Source organism: Mercenaria mercenaria, chromosome 3 (genome assembly GCF_021730395.1).
Source record: "Mercenaria mercenaria strain notata chromosome 3, MADL_Memer_1, whole genome shotgun sequence".
Lineage (NCBI taxonomy): Eukaryota > Metazoa > Mollusca > Bivalvia > Venerida > Veneridae > Mercenaria > Mercenaria mercenaria.
In genome coordinates, this window is record NC_069363.1 from 90934512 (window position 1) to 90958687 (window position 24176).

General features: G+C 36.0%; 1 protein-coding gene across 2 annotated transcripts; it reads left to right on the top strand.

Moving 5' to 3' along the window:
- Positions 1-560: 560 nt before the first annotated feature.
- LOC123524073 (F-box/WD repeat-containing protein 9-like) lies at positions 561-23705 on the top strand. 2 transcript variants are annotated; one of them, XM_045301969.2, is made up of 9 exons: positions 561-717; positions 4997-5396; positions 6269-6408; positions 8410-8538; positions 14544-14659; positions 18169-18406; positions 18710-18829; positions 20950-21108; positions 22148-23705. In XM_045301969.2, the coding sequence occupies exons 2-9, from the start codon at positions 5066-5068 to the stop codon at positions 22229-22231; spliced, it is 1317 nt and encodes a 438-aa protein (XP_045157904.2). In that variant the 5' UTR covers positions 561-717; positions 4997-5065; the 3' UTR covers positions 22232-23705. The 2 variants fall into 2 exon arrangements, with proteins under 2 accessions (XP_045157904.2, XP_045157905.2); XM_045301970.2 differs by lacking the exon at positions 561-717 and adding an exon at positions 3962-4103.
- Positions 23706-24176: the final 471 nt, after the last annotated feature.

The window sequence follows — 24176 nt, forward strand, 5'->3', positions numbered from 1 at the left end:
ACAGTTAAATAGTACAAGTGTAACACGTCTCTCTTAGTATTGTTAGTCCGTTTATTTTCTTTCATTGGTGTCTGTATTTTATTTGTTCATTTATACATTGATACCACACCTATTAAAATCCGTTCACTTTAGCTGTGTCTATCGCTCGTTAACATTGCCTACTCGTGTATACTAATACAAAAATTGTTGGAAGAAGGTCAGCGTACGCCGTACGGTCCTGTATTAAGAACCGTTGTGTTTGAATAAACGGCACAAATCTCAGCTAAATAGACACACGTGCTAAAATATAGACACATTTGTGCTCCAGGTGCACCCATCGTTTTCATTTGATTCGTTATTTAACGGGTAGAAATTCCTTTAAATCATATTTACAATTCCGGAAAATTGTAGTATCGGCCATATTTCTCCATCTGATCGGCGTAAAATTCACCGTTCAAACAACGTTGGAACCACTTGATCTGATAAAGCTATGGCCAGTGTGATTACATAATCAGTACATAACAAAATTATGATACGGTACGGTACGGTTTCTGACGGTTTACTAAGACAAATTACTCGGGGCTTTATTTTCTGGACACCGTTTCGAAATCTGCCAAATATTTTTTTTTAAATCATTTCTAATAATATACCAAAATGACTAATTGATAGCTCCAAGAATTTTGTAGAAGAATCTGTTTTGCAAACTATAATTCTAGTTTGAGACGGAACGAAGTACAGGTAAGTTTTTGATTTCTGCATTCGGACTGCAAAAACAAAAAAATCGCAAAAAAACTGGATAGTCACCGGTGTCATAAGTTATGACAGAAAATCACAAATATTTTTTATTTATGCATGCAGTATGTAAATCATATATTTTTAACTGCGATTTTGAGTAAATTTACCGTGGTATGTTTAGGACATGCATTTTATTTCTTTAAGATTAAATTATCTGGAGCACACATAGATAGGCCATATATATACCATCCATCTGTAATGTCGCGGTACTTGACATTCGAAGTAACAACATGAAATAAGAAACAACACAATAGAATATTTATTGTCTTTACCACAATATTTAATGTCATATGCATCAATAACTGCGTGAAAATAAATCAGATATCATTCAAGAAGGAAGTGTCTAGGGGTACGGATCCGTACCGCTAGAATTTGATTCTAGAGGTACGGATCTGTACCTCTAGACAAGCCTATTAGGGGTTTTCTAGGGGTACGGACCTCCTTTTTCTAGAGATTTAGGTTTATTTACATCTAAAATTTTGTTGAAAATGAAATAACAAATAAGACTTAACCAGTGTTCACTTAAAACATGGATCTAAATGGTTTACAGATACCAGCGTTCACCCGATTGTTTACTGTTTCTTTCAAAACCTAAATAACCGAGGAACTCCAAATGAATACACTGTTCCGTGTCAATTAGTTTATTGTAAAATAATATGTTGATAACAGCTAGATTAATGAGTGAATCTTACTCTTGAAATTGAATGAATTATAATTGAAATTCAGCAGAAAAAATACACATAATAATATTCACCTATTTATTTTGTTATTTAACAAGATATAATGATAATAGGCACGGACCTGATTGTTTAATAGTCAGTTAACCGATCGAGATTAATTAAAAGAAACTGTTTGTGAAAACGTCCCTTGTATCTCGTAATGGCTACCAAATGTGTGGAAAACATATATACCCTAAGGGTTAATTATCACCCTAAAAATAGGGGTTTTTTTTCACGACATAATTTAACATTATTTTGTTTAATCTTTAAGCTTTTTTCTGCAAATTCGAATCCTCGTGATTTATTTGGTGTTCCTCGGTTATTTACGCTTCCAAAGAAAATGTAACCAATCGGGTGAAGGTTGGTATCTGTAAACCATTTAGATCCAAGTTTAAGGTGAATACTGATGAAGTCTTATTTGTTATCTCATTTTCGACAAAATTTGAAATGTAAATAACCCTTAATCTCTAGAAAAACGGAGGTCCATATCCCTAGAAAACCCCTAACAGGCTTGTCTAGAGGTACGGATGTGTACCTCTAGAATCAGATTCTAGAGGTACGGATCCGTACCCCTAGACACTTCCATTCAAGAAACATCTATGTGTATTTTAAACAACATTAGTCAGCCATTGCCATTGTGTGACGTCACATCACTAATCTCGCGGTATAGGTCAACAATTGTGGCAATCAAATTATCATTGGTTAAAAAGCACTAAATTGTACTCAGTGCTCCAGCTAGCTATTTACAGCAGGGCGCATCGCCCGTTCCGAAATTCGTTCCGCCCTGTTGCCCCGCCAGGCACCCTGCCCGTTTTACAACCATTCATTTCTTTTTTTAGCCAAACTTCCCTTTTTTGCCTCAATGATTATAATACACTGCTTTATTGCCCCCTTTTTATCGAGTGATACACGCCGGGGGGCATTGACATAATTAGCAAACAATTAAACAATTACCTGCTGTAATCATGCCCGAGGCAGACCATGATATTTTAGACTGCTCCACTAGCATTAAAATCATTGAACCTTAGTGTTAAAACAGTTTGCAAACCAGTCTGAAATCATTATCATTTCGCGCCACCTGTCAAAGTGTACTTTCGTTTTCGGTAATATAGTCGTAAATACCCCTTTATACACAACTGAAACTTAAGTCCAGACAACAGACATTTATATGTAATTAATAAAAATCGATCACAATCTGATTTAAATAGGAAAATATTTTGATTTTATCGTTTTACAAGTTTTTGAAATCGAAAGTAGGTTGTCGTCTGCTTTGTGAAATTGCCGATTTTTCATGAAGATTTCTTTGAAATTAGTTTACTAAGATGTAATGACAGGGTACACTGTAATGTCAGATACTGTAAAATGCTGTTAAACTGTCTTTGCATCATAATAATTTTTCAAAAATATTGTTTAAACTGGACATTCGACGACTTTTAGAAAAAAGTGTAACCATATCCGGATATAAAATTTTGGATACCCGGAATATGTCTATTACAAGTGCTAAACTTGCTTTTAAGACTGTTGTAAGTTAAAAACTTTGCCTGATTTCATTGACTTAAGTGGAAGTTTAAACTTTATTTTCTGTATATAATATGTTGCACGTATAAATTTATAAATATCAAGTAGCCTACATGGAGAAGATGTGTACTGAAATTGTAACAAGTAAATAGGCCTAAACACATAGATATTGTTATTCAGTATGCAATTACAAAGAAATGTTACAAGTTGAAAATCAATGCCAAGTAAAATACAAACAGCAGAAATTTTAGTTAATAAACAGATGCATTAGATATGACAGACATAGCCTATTAAAAGACCATACCTGAAGTGTGCCAAAAAACATGCCTAAATTATGCCAAATTCCATGCCTAAAGTATGTTAAAATGCACTGTATGCATGGACTAGTTATATTTTTTTCCCGGGGGAGCACGTTCCCGGACCGACCACCACCCCAGAAGTGCCCTTTTCAGTGCCAGCACCCTGCCCTTTTTTAATCCTAGCTGGAGCACTGGTACTCAAACATTGAACAACTATTTAAGCCAAACTAACAGGAACACTCAAAAGTCATAAACGCCAGTTAAAACATTTTATATTACCTGTTTACATTGACACTATCGAAACTATTCTCCTCTGGGAAGTGGACATACCAGATATTTTGCAAGTAAACCACACGGTCGCGGGCGTGGTCATAATGTATTGGAGCCTAAAAATTGTACTATTACTGAATATTTTCTATCTGATACTTTTCTAACAAGTTCCGCTTCACTGTTTAGTATCATGGGTGTATTTTGAGGGGATGGTGGCGGGACCCCCATCCCCTCCTCCCCCATATAATCCGTTGAGTTTAGACGTTTTGATATTTCGTCTAATACTGACATTTCATTCATTTTTGTCTAGCTGGGGATGTTACGTAAAATCTGGTGTTCTCTAACCTATGGGCGGGACCTAATTTGCATAATAAATGAGGAAAACTGCCGAATGGCTGGTAGACAAACTTATAAACGTTGCAAGTATTTGCTTAATTAGTGGATTTTATTTGATATTTGCAATAGATATGCAAAAAATACGCTTTTAATAAATATTGACAGATATTTAGCAAGGTAACTGCAGGTAAGAACATTTTTCGATAGCATGCATGAAATAGGTGGCGAAACTCAAATACCGCGAAATATGACTGTGGTATTAGAAATAAACATTTCAAGACAGAATATAATGAGAGACAGTATGTTTACATTTCAAACAGGAGATATTAAGTCAAAGAATATAGCACTAGTTTTCACAGTTGTATTTCTATGCATAAGTAGCACCACCTATATCTAAAACTAAAATCAAAATATTGATTCAAGGAACCTTATTCATTTATCTAGATTTGAACTCGGCATGAATGTGTACCACAGTAAGATGACGTAGCTCAAAGGTCAATGTCACACTTAGACGTTAAAGGTCATTTTTCACGATAGTGCATTCGTGTCCGGTCCATATCTTTGTCATCCATATGGATTTTCAAATAACTTGGCATGAATGTGTACCACAGTAAGACGACGTGTCGTGCACAAGACCCAGGTCCGTAGCTCAAAGGTCAAGGTCACACTTAGACGTTAAAGGTCATATTTCATGATAGCGCATTGATGGGCGTGTCCGGTCCATATCTTTGTCATTCATGCATGGATTTTAAAATTATTGGGCATGAATGTGTACCACAGTAAGACGACGTGTCGCGCGCAAGACCCAGGTCCGTAGGTCAAAGGTCCTAAACTCTAACATCGGCCATAACTATGCATTCAAAGTGCCATCTGGGGCATGTGTCATCCTATGGAGACAGCTCTTGTTTATATAAATTTTAATCCAAGTGTTTTGTTATAACATATTGTATATATTGTACAATATTGTTTATACATCATTGACAGATATCATTATGTTATACTGCAGTAGAGCAAATTAGGTGCCTTCCAGTAGGGGACTTTGTATTGCATGGCAATACTTCATTCACTCGTTTTTTTCAGGTTTGTTGTGATGGTAAAAAGTGTTACTGACTGAATGAAGTTTCCAAAGCAATTCATATACGATTGACAATGAGTGAAGGAGTTGTTATCATTGACAACAGTGTGGACAAAGAATTAGCCTTTAAAATGGCGCAGATGAACATCTTTCAGACAGACAATGCAGAGGAATTTGATGCTGAAAATGCTGACTCTGACCATTGTATAAATGCAGAAAACTGTCTGAATATAACAGATTTGCCATCAGAAATTCTGATCCATATAGCATCGTTCCTAGAATCTCGTACAGTTATATTGTCACTGTATGGAGCATGTAAACGGTTCTATGAGTTGTTCTCGGGCGACAAATATTGGAAGACGAGGATCTCGCAAAGATGGTCTAAGCAGTATCCTGTAATTGAAAGTAAGAGATTGTTTTTCTGTTGTTAAGAATGTCAGAATAATGGTAAACATTTTAAGATCCTTCAAGATAAAAGATACAAGTCTCCAAGAGGAATGTTTTTCTTGAAGTCTTGTTGAATACTTCAGCTTGGAGTAATTATTTTCATCTCTTGATTACATAAGAAGAAAACAAATGCAAGTATGAATGGTTTCATTGAGGGCCTTATGGTGGGGATTTTTCTCTGCTATTGTTGTCTGAAGCCCCGGCTACTTTTCCTGTAGCAGATAAAGTTCTAAATGGGGAAAAAGCCCTCAGACCTCCCTCTGCTTTCTAGTTCAGTAATTAATGACACCATTGAAGTACCCATAGAAAGTGTACTTTTAGAATATTTGCTCCTTAAGTGAAAAGAAACAGTGGTTTTGCATTTCTAAAAATTGTTGCAAATACTAGAAATGAAAGAAAAACAAGTTCCAAAATGGTTCATGCCTTATTCATTAATCATTGTGTGGGATTTACATGTGAATTGTTGACAAATAATCAGAAACAGTTTAAATTTCACAAAATGAAAAACAGACTAAAATTAATAATTGTTGCCTTACTGCACATGAAATTATTTATTCAGCCATATGAGCCGCGCCATGAGAAAACCAACATAGTGGGTTTGCGACCAGCATGGATCCAGACCAGCCTGCGCATCCGCGCAGTCTGGTCAGGATCCATGCTGTTCGCTTTCAAAGCCTATTGCAATTAGAGAAACCGTTAGCGAACAGCATGGATCCTGACCAGACTGCCCGGATGCGCAGGCTGGTCTGGATCCATGCTGGTCGCAAAGCCATTATGTTGGTTTTCTCATGGCACGGCTCAATTATAAGTGTTTCTATTCTTTATAATAGGAGATGATTTTAATTGGCGTAAAGCTTGCATGGAACGTGAGGAAATTCACACGATGTGGTCAAATCCAGAAGAACATTTCAACCACTTCATGTTGAAGGAAGGATTTTTTGCTGCAGTGGATGTTGTTCACTTAATGAAGGTACTGCTTTGCTACTTTATAAGATTTGTCTTGTAAGCATAATTATTGTAAAGATTTGTGAATATTCTGATACTGATGAAAGTTATTTTGTTTTATAATGTCTCAGGTTTCCCATATTATATCCCATCAGAAACTCGTATAACTATATTCTTGCATGCCAGACAGGAGTTTCCTGTGTTTTTGCTGGTACTAGAAAAACATCTCACCTCGAGGTGTAAGATGACTTGTGTGCTGCAATTTATGGATGAATGTGTAAATTCATACACTACTACATTAAAATAGTGCTTTAAAGGAAAGCTTTAATTCTTCTATTAATTAAAGACTATGGCATGCAAGAAAAAGAATCTATCACTAGTTGAAGGTGCAGATGGAAATATCTGGCTCTTGGGTAATGGTTTTGCAGCAACTTGGCAGATCCTCTTTACTGCCTAAACAGTTACCATCCAGCCAGATATATTTCACACCACACCTTCAACCATTGAAAGATTCTTATAGTAGTTACTGCTGGGAAAATGCTGTTTTTCCCCCAACTACTCAGGGGAAAGAATTCAGAACAACTTCAGTTGTTCTGGTAAAAAAGCTAGGAACACTCATACAGGTCACTGGGCCGGCCATTTTTACATTGTAATATATCACAAACACTTTGTTGTGAAGCCAGTCTCTGAGGGGACTCCGTTGCCAAGTTGTTAAGATCGCTGACCTGATCACTTGCTCCTTACCATTGTGGGATTGAAACCTCGCTTGGGGCTAGTAATTCTTTCATGTGAGGAAGCCATCCAGCTGGCTTATAGAGGGTCAGTGGTTCTACCCAGATGTCTGCTTGTGCCTGAAATAATGCACGTGGGGCACCTTGAGTCTTCATCCACCATCAAAAAACTGGAAATGCTTCATATGATCTATAATCTTAATTTTTAGACGTATATTTTATGTATTTGTAAAACGCCATTGAATATCAAGGTTCCCATGCTTCCTGGAAAACTGGAAAAGTCCTTGAATTTTTCATTTCATTTTCAAGGCCTTGAAAATACTTGAATTTTAAAGAAAGAGCAAAAAACCTGGAAAAAGTCGGGAATTTTGCCCTCTGTATGCTCACAATATTGCCAGTGTACATAAAAAGCAAACATATTTAAATAGAGAAACACCGGCATTGCTATCCCTGTTCTTGAAAAATTCACATCTTCAACTCTTCACATCAGTTGAGATTTGAGTGGTGTTACACCTACTTAGTCTATATGGAGTTGTCTTTCTTTGTAAAGCGTCCGGTGATTAAGATGAATGAAAAATGTGGCACACTTTGAAAAATGATTTCTTTCCTACAAAGAAGAGAAATTGGCAAAGCTATTGTAAAATACGACCTCAAAAGTCTGAAAATTGACAATAAATCGGTATTGCCAGATGACTGCATTGTACATGCTTATAATCTGATTGAAATACATCTGACAAATTGCAGAACACCCGTAAAATTGAATCACAAGGTGAAGAGATGCTTATCAGCACAAGAAGTCAATCTAAAAAGCAACCTACTGACAACTTTGAAAAGTCTTAAACGCTTGGTGAAAATTGAGTCCTGTTTTTTTAGTTTAATTAAATTTACATGTATTATACCTCATCCCCTTTAGGGATAGCTCTAGCTTATTTTCTTAAAGTTCTAGCACCTATTAAAGATCTTAGTGGCAGTGAAAGAATTTCACTTCTGACGGGACTTGAACCTACAATGTCTGGATCAGGTTTGGGCGCTCTACTTTGAACCACGAGGCGCTCTATTAGTCCTTGAATTTTGTGAAAATGTCCTGGAAAAGTCCTTGAATTATTTCCATGGAAAAGAGTGGGAACCCTGGAATATGTTTTACGTAAAAATAGGCGTTTAATCAAATAAAATAGTTTCAGTTTTCAGTTTGTGTTTGTATGACGTTAAACCCAGCAACAAAGTAAACCAGTCTCCGACCAGCACATCTTTTATATGTGATGAAATAACATTTAGTACAAGATTGACTGTTTCAGAATGGAAAATATTTAGCAGTTGGTTCAAGGGACCGCCATCTGAACATTGTGGATCTTACAAAATATGATTGTGAAAATCAAGACCAAATAAAAGATATCATTGTTGCCTCGGAAACAAAGGTTCACAAGGTAAATTTAATCATACTGTGTTACGTAGCCCTTGAGATATGTAGTTAGGTAAACTCAATATTTGTAGGTGTTTACAATACTGATTTATCCATACAGTATACATTTGATTCAATTTAAAGTAGGTATATGTATAGTTATTACAAAAAACGTAAGTGATATCACATTTGTCAAACGACAATCAATTCATTCAGTTTTGTGCATACTCAGTTAGCTCAAAAGTAGAGCTCCAGTTAGGAATTGAAAAAAAAATTGCAAGTTTGGTATCTGGGAGAGTAAGTTGTTTTCATTCATTGAGGATTTGACAGGATATAATGTGTCTTAAGTCATTTCTCTTCCACATGTGATTCATGAAGGGAGGAGAGATTTCAAAGTTGATCCAGGGAAGGGTGACTGGCCAAATTATTACCCCCAAAATGTTTGGACCGAAAAAGCATATGCTACCCCTCCCTCTCTGGCCCCTGCTCCTAAGCCAATGTCTTTCATACTGTGTTTTTGCATACAAATTTGAAGGGGCATGCCCCCAGGTTTATGTCAGAATTTTCATTTAGAAAATTCAAATTATTTAGTTGTAAATTTAGTGTAAAAGTAAAGTGAAATCAGTGAATTCTAGGCAGAATTAATTTATGAAAACACTTGGTTAGTGTTTCATTGATGTATAAAAGCTCTGAAATAGTTATGAGATGTTAAATAGTGTACATTTCACGCCATGTACCCGGATAATCCTAACTCTGTTCAGCGACCCTAACTCAGTGCCAACATGGCTGACAGAAAGACGATGTATGTAGTTAATTTCCTTGTCTTTTTTCGTGTTTTTATGTGAGTATGCAATGTTAGCGTAAAACTTTTGATAGTCATAATATCCTGTATTGATAACATGTTTTGTGTACTAAATATTTCAATCGAAATGTCACATTATGTGGCTGGAATTCATTAAAATGTACTCAAAAAAGTCTTCAAAATGAACATGTTTTATGTTTCTAACTGTTTTAAAGTACCAGAAATTGCAGTAAGAACTTACTTATTAAATGTATTAGTTCCATAAATATCTCTTTGACAATGTTTAACAGTATCAAAGTTTGAAATCAATTTTTATATCTTAAAAATTGTATTGATTATGAGGTGGGTTTAAATTTGCGGATAATTCCTAACTGGTATAGGAAACAGTGCTGGATAAATACGAACTTAGAATGGATAAACACCTAACCAAACGAAAACTGCTGTTCGTCTGTGCTTTTTTATGGACTGCTCGAAGTTCTTTGATCCACCCACCCCTGCAGGGATGTGGGATTCCTATGTCCAACTTATCCGACTCGTGATTTTTTGCCGGCGGACAAGTGCATTTTTCATTCTGTGTGTCCGCGGAAAAGCATACTTTTTCAGGTATAAAATGAGAAAACATAAAATATCATTTAGATTGTGTGTTGCTTCAGGGGTATGGAGGTGATAAAGATAATGGGTTCTTTGACTAGGTCTCGCGCACACTGTAACTCGGTGACTATGTAAAATATCAGAGAAGATTTAGATACAAGAAGATTTAATTTAACGTCGGAAAAGTATAAACAATAACACTAGCTTAAAGCTATTTTCCGACAAACACATGTAAATAAGCTCAACATAAGTAAAACAGCTGTAAGAAAATGCAAATATGTTAAAGCACATTAAAGCAAATAAAGCATCTGGCTCTAAGCAATCTGACTAAAGTACATATCCTATTACGCTACGCATAGGATCTGAGAACGACCTAATCATGGCCTCGTTCTGACGACCCTTTCGCTAGCCAATCAGAGCCTAGCTTACAACATTTTGCAAATCTACCTGTAGCCTTGACTTTTAATATTTACAATTCTTATGTCGTATTGTGTCAGATGGCCGGTTAGCTCAGTCGGTAGGCCAATTGCTTTGAAAGCGAGGGGTCCCAGGTTCGAGCCCTGAAATAACTGCATATTTTTCTTACTCTTTGGCATTCGAACAAGATGTCTGATTGGTTCAAATAAAAATAGCAATACTGGAAATCCAAAATATACAGAAGACGTATGTGAACGGGTCGTTCTCAGATCTTCGTTTAGAAGATGAAGTACTTTAGTCAGGTTGGGCTCTAAGTAGATAAGAAACCAATCACAAATTATCACATACATGTTACAGCGCATTAAAACAAAATAGCACATATGTACTAGCAAATAAAACGAAAAAGTAATTTACCACATACAGATTTAGCACATTTAAAGCAACATAAAAAAATTAGCTGACACTACACAAAAATAAGAAGAGTCACATTTTACAACATGCATTTAAAAAAACAACATAAAAGAAGAAACCATATACATGCTAAAGGGAACATAAGAACTACTTAAAGTAGCTGAAGAAAAATATTTGCATCATCAGCATATAGCATTCTGTAACTAAAACTATAAAAAGGAAAACAAGAGTTACACACAGAGAACAAAAAGGACATTTAAAGACATCAGAAACGTAAACAACTTATAAAAAGTATTATGACAAGTTTGTAAGTAGAATTCCAACTGCTGAGACAATAAGTCACTGTCAAAGGAAATATTTGACCCAGTAGTCAGCCAAATTAAAATCAAAAGCACACAGAGATCGCAAGTATGACTAAAACAAGTCGGAACGTTTTAAGAGTCTTTCTCTGAATTCATCTGGCTTTGCACATTGCGTGGGCAGTGTTTCGGGCATGACCTCAAAAGATCCGAACACTGCTTACGCTATTTCAGACTTAATAAACGTTAAAAGGCAAATATTTCAACAGCTTATATTTTACCACAGTTACTGTGATATGCTTTTCTTTTCATTGTCCTAAAAAAAGAACTCGATTTCCAGTCTGTTAGCGCTTTCATGAAGGTTTGATATTACAAATCAGAGCAAGTGAAAGTTGACTATGGACAAGTGGATTTTAAGTGTCTGTGGACAAGTGAAAAATGTAAGGATACCCACACCCCTGTCCTGTCAGTCCATGCATCACTCCCCCACCCCACCCCACCACACACACACTTTTCTTCCCTATTTACTGTCTGAAAAAATATCATATTTAATAATTAATCATAAATCTAACCCCATTTAAACAATATCAAAAATATTCCATTAGCACCTCTATAAAAATCTCTTACACTATACGATATACAAGATTTGAAACAAACACAATTTTTCTGAAACAGTGTGTGCGTGTGTGTGTGTGTGAGAGAGAGAGAGAGAGAGAGAGAGAGGGAGGGAGAGAGGGTTGGGGACTACAGAACTTCGAACATCGGTGGTATTAAATAATTTCTTATGTAAATATAATAATTTTGACTTTTATACTGAGTTATTTTTTAGGGTTTATTCCAAACATTGCTATTTGCATAATATTAAAATTATGAAAAAATATTTGACTGTAGTGGGCATACATATAACATCTTAAAATTAATGACAAAGTTTGAAGACAATACCGCTTATAAAGTAATGTTTACAATAATCAGACCATGTACATGTCAACTCATTCATTTCTATAGAATACTAGTCAATTAGGTGTTTATCCGTCACACAATTTCGTGTAAGTTAGGTTTTTATCCATTCCTCATGTAAACTGAGTTCGGTTTTTATCAAATCAAAGTTAGGTTTTTATCCCTTTTCTCGCTGTCAGTACATTTGAACATGTATTGTGTCAACATGTAGTTGGTAAACAACATAGTGTAAAGGGGCCTATAATGCAGTATATCTTTGCTTTCAAACAACAAAATAGTCGAGGCATCAAAAGCATAGAAGTATTTTTAAAGATTTTTTGTAAAAATTTTCATTGAAAAAGTTGCCTTGTTCGTCGTTTTTCCACCTGAATACACAAGGTTGATAATTTAACATGATACATTTTGAAATAAATATACACTTGATCAATGGAGATAGATATAACAACAGAAAACATTCCTTTATACATCGTAATTACACAGAAAACAAAGTTGTATCGGCTTTACATCCGCCATGTTGGCACTGAGTTAGGGTCGCTGAACAGAGTTAAGATTATCCGGGTACATGGCGTGACATTTGTTAAATAGCTATGCCATGCATTTAATGGTAATTATCCAATACATCATGTAAAATACAAAGATATTTTGCTCGTCAACAACATTTTTTCTTGTATGAAAGCCCAATTTTGACAAATTGAAAATTTTGATAAAATTTTGATCAGCTTTTAAGACAGGGCGAGGACTTCAGACATGAAATATTTGTTAAAAATCCCTGTCATACAGGCAAGTAAACACAGATGCATGTGTTTTCTCAGGGACATAGCCCGAGTACAAATGTACTCGTAACTGTAGTCTATGGAGTGCTTGTAATCATAAGAAAAGTTATTGTCGAGTTATTTGTTATTTACATAAAAGCTATTAAGGTGTACTCATATAGTCAAGACATTTCATCATATGAAATATTAACAAACATATTGATACAATGACACATACTGGTTCCAGCCGTAAATTCGGCCAGGTCGTAAATATTCGGCCACCCACTTTAAAGCTTTTTTTCGAGCCAGATGCTTGAAAACGCATATGTGTCATCATAAGCACTTGCATTAGCAACAAAGTCGGCAAAAAACAGCAAGTTGATGTGAGTAGAAAAAGGTTGTCCTTCCCTAAAGTTGTATACTCGAAAAAGCAAATATTTTGTCTCACGGGTCACGTGACGTCATCGCATGCGCTCGTTTATGCTGAGGCCCCGCAAGGGTTAATTCAAATCTAATAAAACTTTAACAGGGAAAGAACATGCGCTAACTTGCATAAAACGCGTTAAAACCAAGTAAATTAATATATTGTCCCTCAACGTCATTGAACTTCCATGTCTACGTTGTTTTTCATGTTGACGTAATTTCCTTTGAATTATCCGTTTTGGGGCCGTAATACGTTTATGCTTTGCCACGGAATGTGAGTATATAAAAAGGTGTTATAGCAGCACGTGAGCGCGAGAATCCCTTAACTCCTAAACGCCCCCGAAAAATGACAAGACATGCAGGTTTATGCTAGAATGTGTGATAAACAGTGACGTAAAAATTAAACTGTGTCATGCTGGTGTGAGAAGGATGACAGGCGCTTTTTAAATATCAGTTGGCAAATATTTCCCACGAGGTATGCTATTGAAAATTGATTGCAGTTTGTTGAAAACAGAATGATTTTGGCTGCAGCATCGATTTATTTCCATGACAATGTTAAAAATATAACCAACTTTATGTTTAAAAAGTGGCCGAATATTTACAACCTCTAGATGGTAAAATGTGGAGGCTAAACCTGTCCGTTATTTTAAGCGCGGTTTTATTGTTTACCATACTGTAAACGGCCGTTAATGATAACAATCAATGTTGCTTGTATTAAAGCACATATGGTAGAAATTGTGTACAAATCAGTTGCATAAAGAAAGAAATATTTATGAAAAACTGCAAAAAGTGGCCGAATTTACAACTCTAACCAGTAGTTAAATTATGTCACACATGCAGCTCTAAGTAGGTCAGTCTATTAGTTACTCTTGGGTTGAAGCTGATATATATGTACATATTGTGCATTTTACAGAAATAAATTCTCGAAAAGTTGCAAAATTAATTAATGTCTGGCATATGATTGGTTAAAAATGTATGTTACTAGGCTTATAAAACTGTAGAAATCTTATTGTTCATCCAGAGACTTGCTAATTTGTTTTAGCAGCTTTGAAATATTTAAGAAAGCTGTAAAAGCACATATTTTTGCTGGGTCAAAATTTCGCGAATTTGAAATTTTGAGTATGTTCGCGAGGTTTAATATTCGCGAAATTGTAAAAGTGGTATCATACTTGAATTTGAATTATACTAAAAGTGAATATTTACGTGAGGATTAATTTTCGCTAGATGTATGACATGAATATAGCGAAAATTAAACCCTCACGAAAATTTCTGCTTTTACAATATATTTGTAAGGAGAAATAAACATAACATGTAATATTTTGATGTATTCCAGTTGGGCATCTTGTAAGACTTATTCAATTGAAGGCTGGTTTTTCAGGGCTGGGTTTGGTCAATGGCTTCCAATGATGACACACTGGTCACAGGGTCGTGGGATACCTACATACGTCTCTTTGATTTCAACAGTGGGGAAATCAGAAAAAATTCTGAAATCAAGTAAGCATCATGTGCATAGTTTACATTTGTATACAAATAAATTTAATATGTATAAAACAGTGTCCTTGAAAAATAAAGGATAGAATAAATGACATGTGTTACAGGTACATCTTTGACAACATATGTGCACTTTATTATAGAGATTCTTACTAATTACACGTTTGGAATAAAAGCTTGATAAAATCTCTTAAGAAGGCATATAATTTCCGTGCTGTAAACATCAATGTTTAATTAATTGTGATGTTCTGTGTTTTAAATACTGTTCTGTTTAGAGAGCAAAAGAGAATATATGTACCATATGGTTCCTTATTCTTTTTGCTGTTTGTACCGTTATTCTCCATATAAATCTTATTGATAACCCACAGCTGTAATGTAGGGCATCAAAAGTACATGTGAGGGTTGATCCAGAATTAAATGGACTTTCATTGTAATAAGTAAAAGGAGTGAAGATAGTTTAATAAAATTTTATTTAAAAAATCTTTTCAAACACATATTCATTTATTGACTGGGAAGCCATTCAGTAAGTGTGTCATTACATGACACCAGAAATAAATTCTTACAGTTTTTAGCTCGAAGAGCTATTGGACTCACCCATGCATTGGCGTTAGCGTCGGCATCCTGATTTGGTAAAGTTTTTGCATGTAAGCTGGTATCTCAGTTACCATTTGTGGGAATGGATTGAAACTTCTCACACTTATTTACTGTGATCATAAACTGACTTACATTGCATAGGTTCCATAACTCTATTTGGTTAAGTTTTAGTATGTAAGCTGATATCTCAGTACCCACTAATGGGAATGGATTGAATCTTCACACACTTGTTCACTGACATGATCTGACATGCAGTGCACAGGTTCCATAACTCTACTTTGCTTTTTTACCAAATTATGCCCCTTTTTAGCTCACCTGTCACAAAGTGACAAGGTGAGCTTTTGTGATCGCGCGGTGTCCGTCGTCCGTCGTCCGTCCATGCGTCCGTAAACGTTTGCTTGTGACCACTCTAGAGGTCACATTTTTCATGGGATCTTTATGAAAGTTGGTCAGAATGTTCATCTTGATGATATCTAGGTCAAGTTCGAAACTGGGTCACATGCCATCAAAAACTAGGTCAGTAGGTCTAAAAATAGAAAAACCTTGTGACCTCTCTAGAGGCCATATATTTCATAAGATCTTCATGAAAATTGGTCAGAATGTTCACCTTGATGATATCTAGGTCAAGTTTGAAACTGGGTCACGTGGGTTTAAAAACTAGGTCAGTAGGTCTAAAAATAGAAAAACCTTGTGACCTCTCTAGAGGCCATATTTTTCATGAGATCTTCATGAATATTGGTCAGAATGTTCACCTTGATGATATCTAGGTCAAGTTCGAAATTGGGTCACGTAGGGTCAAAAACTAGGTCATTAGGTCTAAAAATAGAAAAACCTTGTGACCTCTCTAGAGGCCATATTTCTCAATGGATCTTCATGAAAATTGGTCAGAATGTTCACCTTGATGATATCTAGGTCAAGTTCGAAACTGGGTCACGTGGGGTCAAAAAGTAGGTCATTAGGTCTAAAAATAGAAAAACCTTGTGACCTCTCTAGAGGCCATATTTCTCAATGGATCTTCATGAAAATTGGTCAGAGTGTTTACCTTGAAGATATCTAGGTCAAGTTCAAAACTGGGTCATGTGGGGTCAAAAACTAGGTCAGTAGATCTAAAAATAGAAAAACCTTGTGACCTCTCTAGAGGCCATATTTCTCAATGGATCTTCATGAAAATTGGTCAGAATGTTCACCTTGATGATATCTAGGTTAAGTTCGAAACTGGGTCACGTGCGGTCAAAAACTAGGTCAGTAGGTCTAAAAATAGGAAAACCTTGTGACCTCTCTAGAGGCGATATTTTTCAATGGATCTTTATCAAAATTGGTCAAAGTGTTAACCTTGAAGATATCTAGGTCAAGTTCAAAACTGGGTCACGTGGGGTTAAAAACTAGGTCAGTAGATCTAAAAATAGAAAAACCTTGTGACCTCTCTAGAGGCCATATTTTTCATGAGATCTTCATGATTATTGGTCAGAATGTTCACCTTGATGATATCTAAGTCAAGTTCGAAACTGGGTCACATGGGGTTAAAAACTAGGTCAGTAGGTCTAAAAATAGAAAAAACCTTGTGACCTCTCTAGAGGCCATATTTCTCAACGGATCTTCATGAAAATTAGTGAGAATGTTCAGCTTGATGATATCTAGGTCAGGTTTGTAACTGGGTCATGTGCGATCAAAAACTAGGTCAGTAGGTCGAAAAATAGAAAAACCTTGTGACCTCTCTAGAGGCCATATTTTTCACGAGATCTTCATGAAAATTGGTGAGAATGTTGATATCTAGGTCAAGTTTAAAAGTGGGTCACGTGCCTTCAAAAACTAGGCCATTAGGTCAGATAATAGAAAAACCTTGTGACCTCTCTAGAGGCCATATTTTTCAATGGATCTTCATGAAAATTGGTCAGAATTTTTTATCTTGATGATATCTAGGTCACATGTGCTCAAAACTAGGTCACTATGTCAAATAATAGAAATAATGACGTCATACTCAGTTCAACACTGGGTCATGTGGGGATAGGTGAGCGATTCAGGACCATCATGGTCCTCTTGTTTGACTTAGCAGTTTTTAGCTCACCTGAGCCAAAGGCTCATGGTGAGCTTTTGTGACCACTCAATGTCCGTCGTGTGTTGTCCGTCCATCAACATTTCCTAAAAAGATCTTCTTGAAAACCACTGGGCAGAATAACACCAAACTTCACAGGAATGATCCTTGGGTGGCTCCCTTTCAAAATTGTTCAAAGAATTGAGTTCCATGCAGAACTCTGGTTGCCATGGCAACCAAAAGGAAAAACTTTAAAAATCTTCTTATCCAAAACCACAGGGCCTAGGGCTTTGATGTCTTGTCTGGCTCGTATTACTCAGGTGAGCGATCCAGGGTCATCATGACCCTCTTGTTTGTTAAGTTTTTGTATGTAAGCTGATATCTCAGTACCTACTAATGGGAAAGGATTGAAACTTCACACACTTGTCCATTGTCATGAACTGATATGCATTGTACAGGTTCCATAACACTGTTTTGCAATTTTACAAAACTATGCCCCTTTTTCGACTTATATTCATTCAATTGACAAGGCTGTTGAATAGTCGATCGTTGCTGTCCTCTGACAGCTCTTGTTTAGTCAAGTTTTGACATTTATTGTTGAACTGTATACTGGTTGATAGCACAAACTATGGACTGGTGGTTTATATAAATGTAAATTTTGATATGAAAGTGCCTGTATGTGCAATATTCAATCTTTGCCATAGAAGTTAAGAATTGGAAACCCAGGGTGAAGGTGTAGTGAAGTAGCAATTCTTTTCTCAGGTTTAAAATATGCTACAGTTACCTGTAATCATGAAGTTTTTATTGGCTTCCATAGTTGAAATCTTATATGCTATAATTTGTTGCTACATGTCATTAACATTTAGTCAAGCTTTATCTTTTATAGGCTAAAATCTGCTATACTAGGGTTGCACTTTGAGCCAAACTTCATTGCAGCAGGTGGTTTTGATAAAAGATTGTACATGCTAGACCCACGTGCCCCAAATGATTATATAAGGAAGCATTATCATGCGCAGCCCATACTGAGTGTGAAAGCAGACGACAAATATGTTATAACAGGAAGTGAGGACAAGGTGGTGGCAATCTATGACAGAGTGGCTGGCAAGAAGTATAAGACTATTGAGGTGTGTTCGGGTGCTGTTAAAAAGTTCAATATTTGTAATTCTGTTTCACTTTATGTCTTTTATAAACCAGAAAAACTAATAAATTGAACAATACATCTAGAAAGTAGGGTTTATGAAACAACCTGATTGAAACAGTGACTTATCAAGGAAAGCGAACAGTTTCAACTTCAAAACTTTGTTATAATTAGTGCATGTAAGAGACATATAGATCTAACAGGTTTTCAAATTTTTTGTAAAACGTGTGCATATAGTTATGTTAAACTTGTATTTACGTATTTGGTATTCTTGTCTTATTTATTACAGACGGAGAATTTTGTCTTGAGTATGAGTTACGGAGATGGTCAGTTGTGGATGGGGGACAAATTGGGTAAACTACATGTGATGGACACTAGAGATGGTCTCTTTGATGAAAATTCGATAAAGGTTTGATTTGTTTCTAGTAACTCTTTCATGGCTTAAGGAAGGTAGCTGGTTTTAACCAAGTGCTTGAAATAATGCCCAGAGGGCCACATTGAGTCTTTCTCTAACATCAGGGGGCTTTGGTGGCCGGCTGGTTAAGACCGCTGACTTTAAAACACTTGCCCCTCATTGATGTGGGTTCGAGTCTCACTCTGCGCATTGTATTGTTCATGTGAGGAAGCCATCCAGCTGGCTTATGGAAGGTCGGTGGTTCTACCCGGTGCCTGCTGGTGAAGAAATAATGCACGGAGGGGCACCTGGGGGTCTTCCTCCACCACCAAAGCTTGAAAGTCGCCATACGACCTATAATTGTGTCGGTGCAACATTTAACCCAACAAAATAAATTCAGATTATAACAGTTTTTAGACATACCAGCTGATGAAGTTTCAAGAGATAAATGGATATGGTTGCTTACTTTGAATCTCATGCCCCTAGCTACTGCGGTTAAATAGCTTAAAAAGGTCAGATTCTTTGGTTGAGCCACTTTAACCATATGGTTAAGCTGCTGATTTCAAAACACTTGCCTCTGAAGGGATGTGGAATCATTTTGAGTGAAGAAGCTGCCAAGGTGTATGGAAGATCCATTGTTCAAACCCAGGTACCCCCTTTTGCCTGAAAGAATGTCAGTATTTTGCAGTTGTCATATGACTAAACAGAAGTGTCTTGAAACGAATTAAGGCTAAAAAAAATCCGCTTTCTTAGAAGGAAGCTATATAGCTGGTTTTTAGCTCATCTGATTTTTTCTTTTTTAAATGGGTTACTGTAAAATCATTTAATTTCGTGGGCATGAAATTTCGTGGTTTTGGTCAAAACGGCAATTTCGTGGGGATATAAATTTCAACTTCAACTTTTGAACATAAAATGAATGGGAATTTTGCTTGTTCGTTGGGATTAAATTTCATGGATTGACTCAACCACGAAATCTACGAAAATTAGTCCCCCACGAATATTATTGATTTCACAGTATTGTCATCACTTGATCGGTGTCTGCGTCAGCGTTGCCTGGTTAAGTTTGATGTTTAGGTCAGCTTTTCTCATAAACTATCAAAGCTATTGGTATAAACATTGCAACTCTTGTTCACCATCAATAGCTGACTCTGTACAGCAAGAAACAAAACTCCATCCTACTTTTTGCAAGAATTATGGCCCCTTTTGGACTTAGAAAGTATCAGATTTCTTGGTTAAGTTTTATGTTTAGGTCAGCTTTTCTCCTAAACCATCAAAGCTATTGCTTCAAAACTTGCAACACTTGTTCACCATCAATAGCTGACTTTGTACAGCAAGAAACATAACTCCATCCTGCTTTTTGCAAGAGTTATGGCCCCTTTTGGACTTAGAAAATCAGATTTCTTGGTTAAGTTTTGTGTTTAGGTCAGCTTTTCTCCTAAACAATCAAAAGAAAATCAGATTTCTTCGTCAAGTTTTGTGTTTAGGTCAGCTTTTCTCCTAAACAATCAAAGCTATTGCTTTAAAACTTGCAACACTTGTTCACCATCAAAAGCTGACTCTGTACAGCAAGAAACGTAACTCCATACTGCTTTATGCAAGAATTATGGCCCCTTTTGGACCTAGAAAATATCAGAATTCTTGGTTAAATTTTGCGTTTAGGTCAACTTTTCTCCTTAATGCTCAAAGCTATTGCTTTAAAACTTGGAGCAGTTATTAGCCATTAAATGCTGGCTCTGCACAGCAAGTACCATAACTCTACATTGCTTTTTGCAAGAATTATGGCCCCTTTTGGACTTCTGGATAGGACAATATTTCTATTATACAAAGACAAAAAAATCAGATGAGCATCTGCACTTGCAAGGCGGTGCTCTTGTTAAAGGTTGACATCTCCACCCAGGTGCCTGCCAGTTTGGACTTGAGGAGACTTTATCCACCAGCTTGACTTTCACCGTCTAGTTTGTTTTAAATGTAGCAAACAACAAAAATAACGATACTCCTCTATATCTGGTGTTTTGGCAACTTCTGTGCTAATTAGGATTATCGTTATCTAGATACATGTCTTTTGTTCTATAAACATTATAAAGTATATGCATCTGTAGAACAAAATCAAATCATACTTTTTCATATTATTCTAGACGTTTGATGTAGGGCACAATGGCCGGTTGACTGGCGTGGTTCATACAGATGGTGGTATATTCACATGTTGTTCAGATTCTTGTATCAAAGTTGTGGAACCAAGCTACGACCCAGGATTAATAAACAGTGTCAAAGTTCATACAGGAGAAGTTGCTGGGGTAGGTATTTGTACCTCTGTTACCCTGCTAAATTTCTAAAATGGACTGGTCCATCATTACATTTTACCATTTATTAACTGAAGGGGTGTTCATTGAAAATTTACTGACTGAAAAGCGAACAGTGTAGACCATGATCAGATTGCATGGATGTGCAGGCTGATCTTGGTCTGCATTGGTGGCATAGGCAGAATCACTTGCCGCCAGCAGGCTAAAGGTTTAATGACAAGTACCACATTTGTTCAGATTTTTAGCATTAGGCTGGGTATATCTGAAGCAGGAGTCATTGCTTTGATCTCCCCTTTGTTATGAAAAGACAGCGTAGTGGAAAGAAATCTAGAAACACTGTTCATAAGTAATTTTGATAAGATTTTAAAAAAGGCGTGATAACTGACGAAATAAATGTTGTTGGCATATGTGAAACAAGAGGAGATTGGGTATTTTTCATGTCATTTTTATTTTGCATTTTATTATACAAAGCCCTACTTGTGTTGTTTAGAATTCACATTTTTAGGCAGGTTACATATGATGTCTCCCCCATAGGTGGGGGAGACATATTGTTTTTGCCTTCTCCGTCCGTCTGTCCGCATTAAGCTTGTCCGGCTTTCACAGGTCAAACTGCTCGCCAGATTTTGACGAAACGTCACAGGAGTGATCAGTACCAAGCCTAGTTGTGCATATCGCTGGCACGTTCCGCTTCGCTACACAAAATGGCCGCCAGAGCTAAAAATAGAAAAATCTTGTCCGGCTTTCACAGGTCAAACTGCTGGACAGTTTTCGACAAAACTTCACAGAAGTGATCAGTACCAAGCCTAGTTGTGCATATCGCCAACACTTCGCTGCACAAAATGGCCACCAGAGCTAAAGGTATACATAGAGGGCAGACATATGACAATAACACCTTCTAGTTTGAAGATAATGTTTGCCAAATATTCCATTGTTTTTCATTCCCGAATCACTCAGTTCATGAAAATTTAGGAAAACAAAGGGATAATGAGTGGTACCCAGTATACAGTCCTTCATTTGTAACATTTCATTACAGATCAGCTATGATAATGGCGTACTGGCAAGTGCTGGAGCTGATATCTCAGTCGGAGTCTGGATCCCGAAAAATAGGGCATACTGAAACACACACAGATGAGAACAAAGACAATGAATTCTTAAAGAGTTCTACATAGTAGTGAGCAGACTGCACTGTTGTAGAGTATTCTATGAAATAAAACTTTACGTTCTACACATACACTGTGATTTTAGTACACTGCTGTAAAATGTATGTTTATAATGAAGCAGGAATAGTGAATTTACAGTACAACATGAATCACTCAAGGTCACAAAGTGCTCAAGTTATCCAGATTTTTGAGCGATCCAAACAGAAAATGGAAGAAAAATATCCGTGACCACATAATTTGACAGGTAAACCTGGATGCTGGAGTGAATGGTGCTTCACTGTAATTTCTAGAATACTTTATACAGTTATTAAGTCATGGATCATTTATCCTACTACTGTACAGTCAAACTTTGTTCCCACAAACACGACGAGACAGGGAAAATTTGTTCAAGTTATCGGTATTTCAGTCCATTGAACAGAGTATATTGGGATTTTGCTGGGACCTGACAATGAGAGTGAAGTGTGATGTTCAAATTATCTGAGTTTGAATGAACAAAGTTTGACTGAAGATAGTGGTGATGTCAGTCTTAGTGTCTTGTTGATAACCATACAATTTTATACATGTCTAATTGTTTATCAGTACATGTAAATGCATGTTTCACCTTGTATATACTGTACTTGGTTTGTCATGCTTTTTTCACATACTGGTTATATTTCAGACCTGTATTTTGATGGAATAGCTTTATATATATGGCGCTTTTAAATAACAGGATTTTTGTCCTGAAAAGCAGTACTTTGAAATTCCTGAAGAATGTATTGCAGTATCCTTTTAATAGAGACCTCATATGCAGAAAGGGACCATTGTCACATTCTAGAGTTAAATAGAGGCAGTAATTTTTTAGGTGCACTTTAAATTCATTGGCATGTGTTTGACAGTTTTGTTAATACATTTATCTACCGGTAATTGGTATATACCTAAAAGTTTTTTTTAATAGCTTATGTAAAATGGTCTGGTCATATACGAAAAAGACAAAGCAGTCAAATATCCAGAGTTAAACACAGATTCAATTACATCTTTCTGCTTATTTTTGGAGCAGTTATTATATGAATTTAATAGTGCTAAAGCCTTTCTGAATTCAGTTAGCAAATGAAGTTGTATGTCTTGGAAGCTGAAGATGTAGTTACCTCCCTTTGACAAATGGTCCCTTTTAATTTACTTTACAAGCTGACTGTGATTTTCTTACCCTGTTGAATGTGTTCAGATTTTTATTATGTAATGAACATTTATGTTTGTGTTATATTTATTTTTGTGATTCTATTGGTTTATGTAAGAGTTTTAAGGCTTTGTGTTTTGTACTTTTAAGAATAATGTGTTCTCCACATAAGTTTTTTGGTCTGGTAAAAAAATATCAGTATCAAAAAATACCACTGTAGTTGTTTTATTTTGACATTTAAAGCGATTCATTAAAAATAAATCTTGTAGATTTTAAAAGCTGTATTTGATAAAATTGACATTCAGTAAAATCGAGACATATGAATGTTTGAAAAGGAAAAATTATTTGATTGAGAAATTTCCTCCAAAATAGAACAGTATTTTTAATTTCATTAACATTACAGTCCCCTAGTATTATAATATTATCAGACACCAGTAATGGCAAGTGATGTTAACATCATAGCAACAGCTTTACACTGATGAATACAACTATATTATGGCCTTTCGGACTTGGAAATTGGTTCAGTTTTTGTATAAGTCCATGTTTTGTCAAAACTATTTGACATGTGGCTTTGAAACTTTGAACTCTTGCTCCATCCGTAGGCAAGAGTACATAACTCTGTCGAGTATTTTGGCTGAATTATGGCCTTTCGGACTTGGAAATTGGTTCAGTTTTTGTACAAGTCCATGTTTTGTCAAAAGTATTTGACCTGTGGCTTTGAAACTTTGAACACTTGTTTATCATCATGA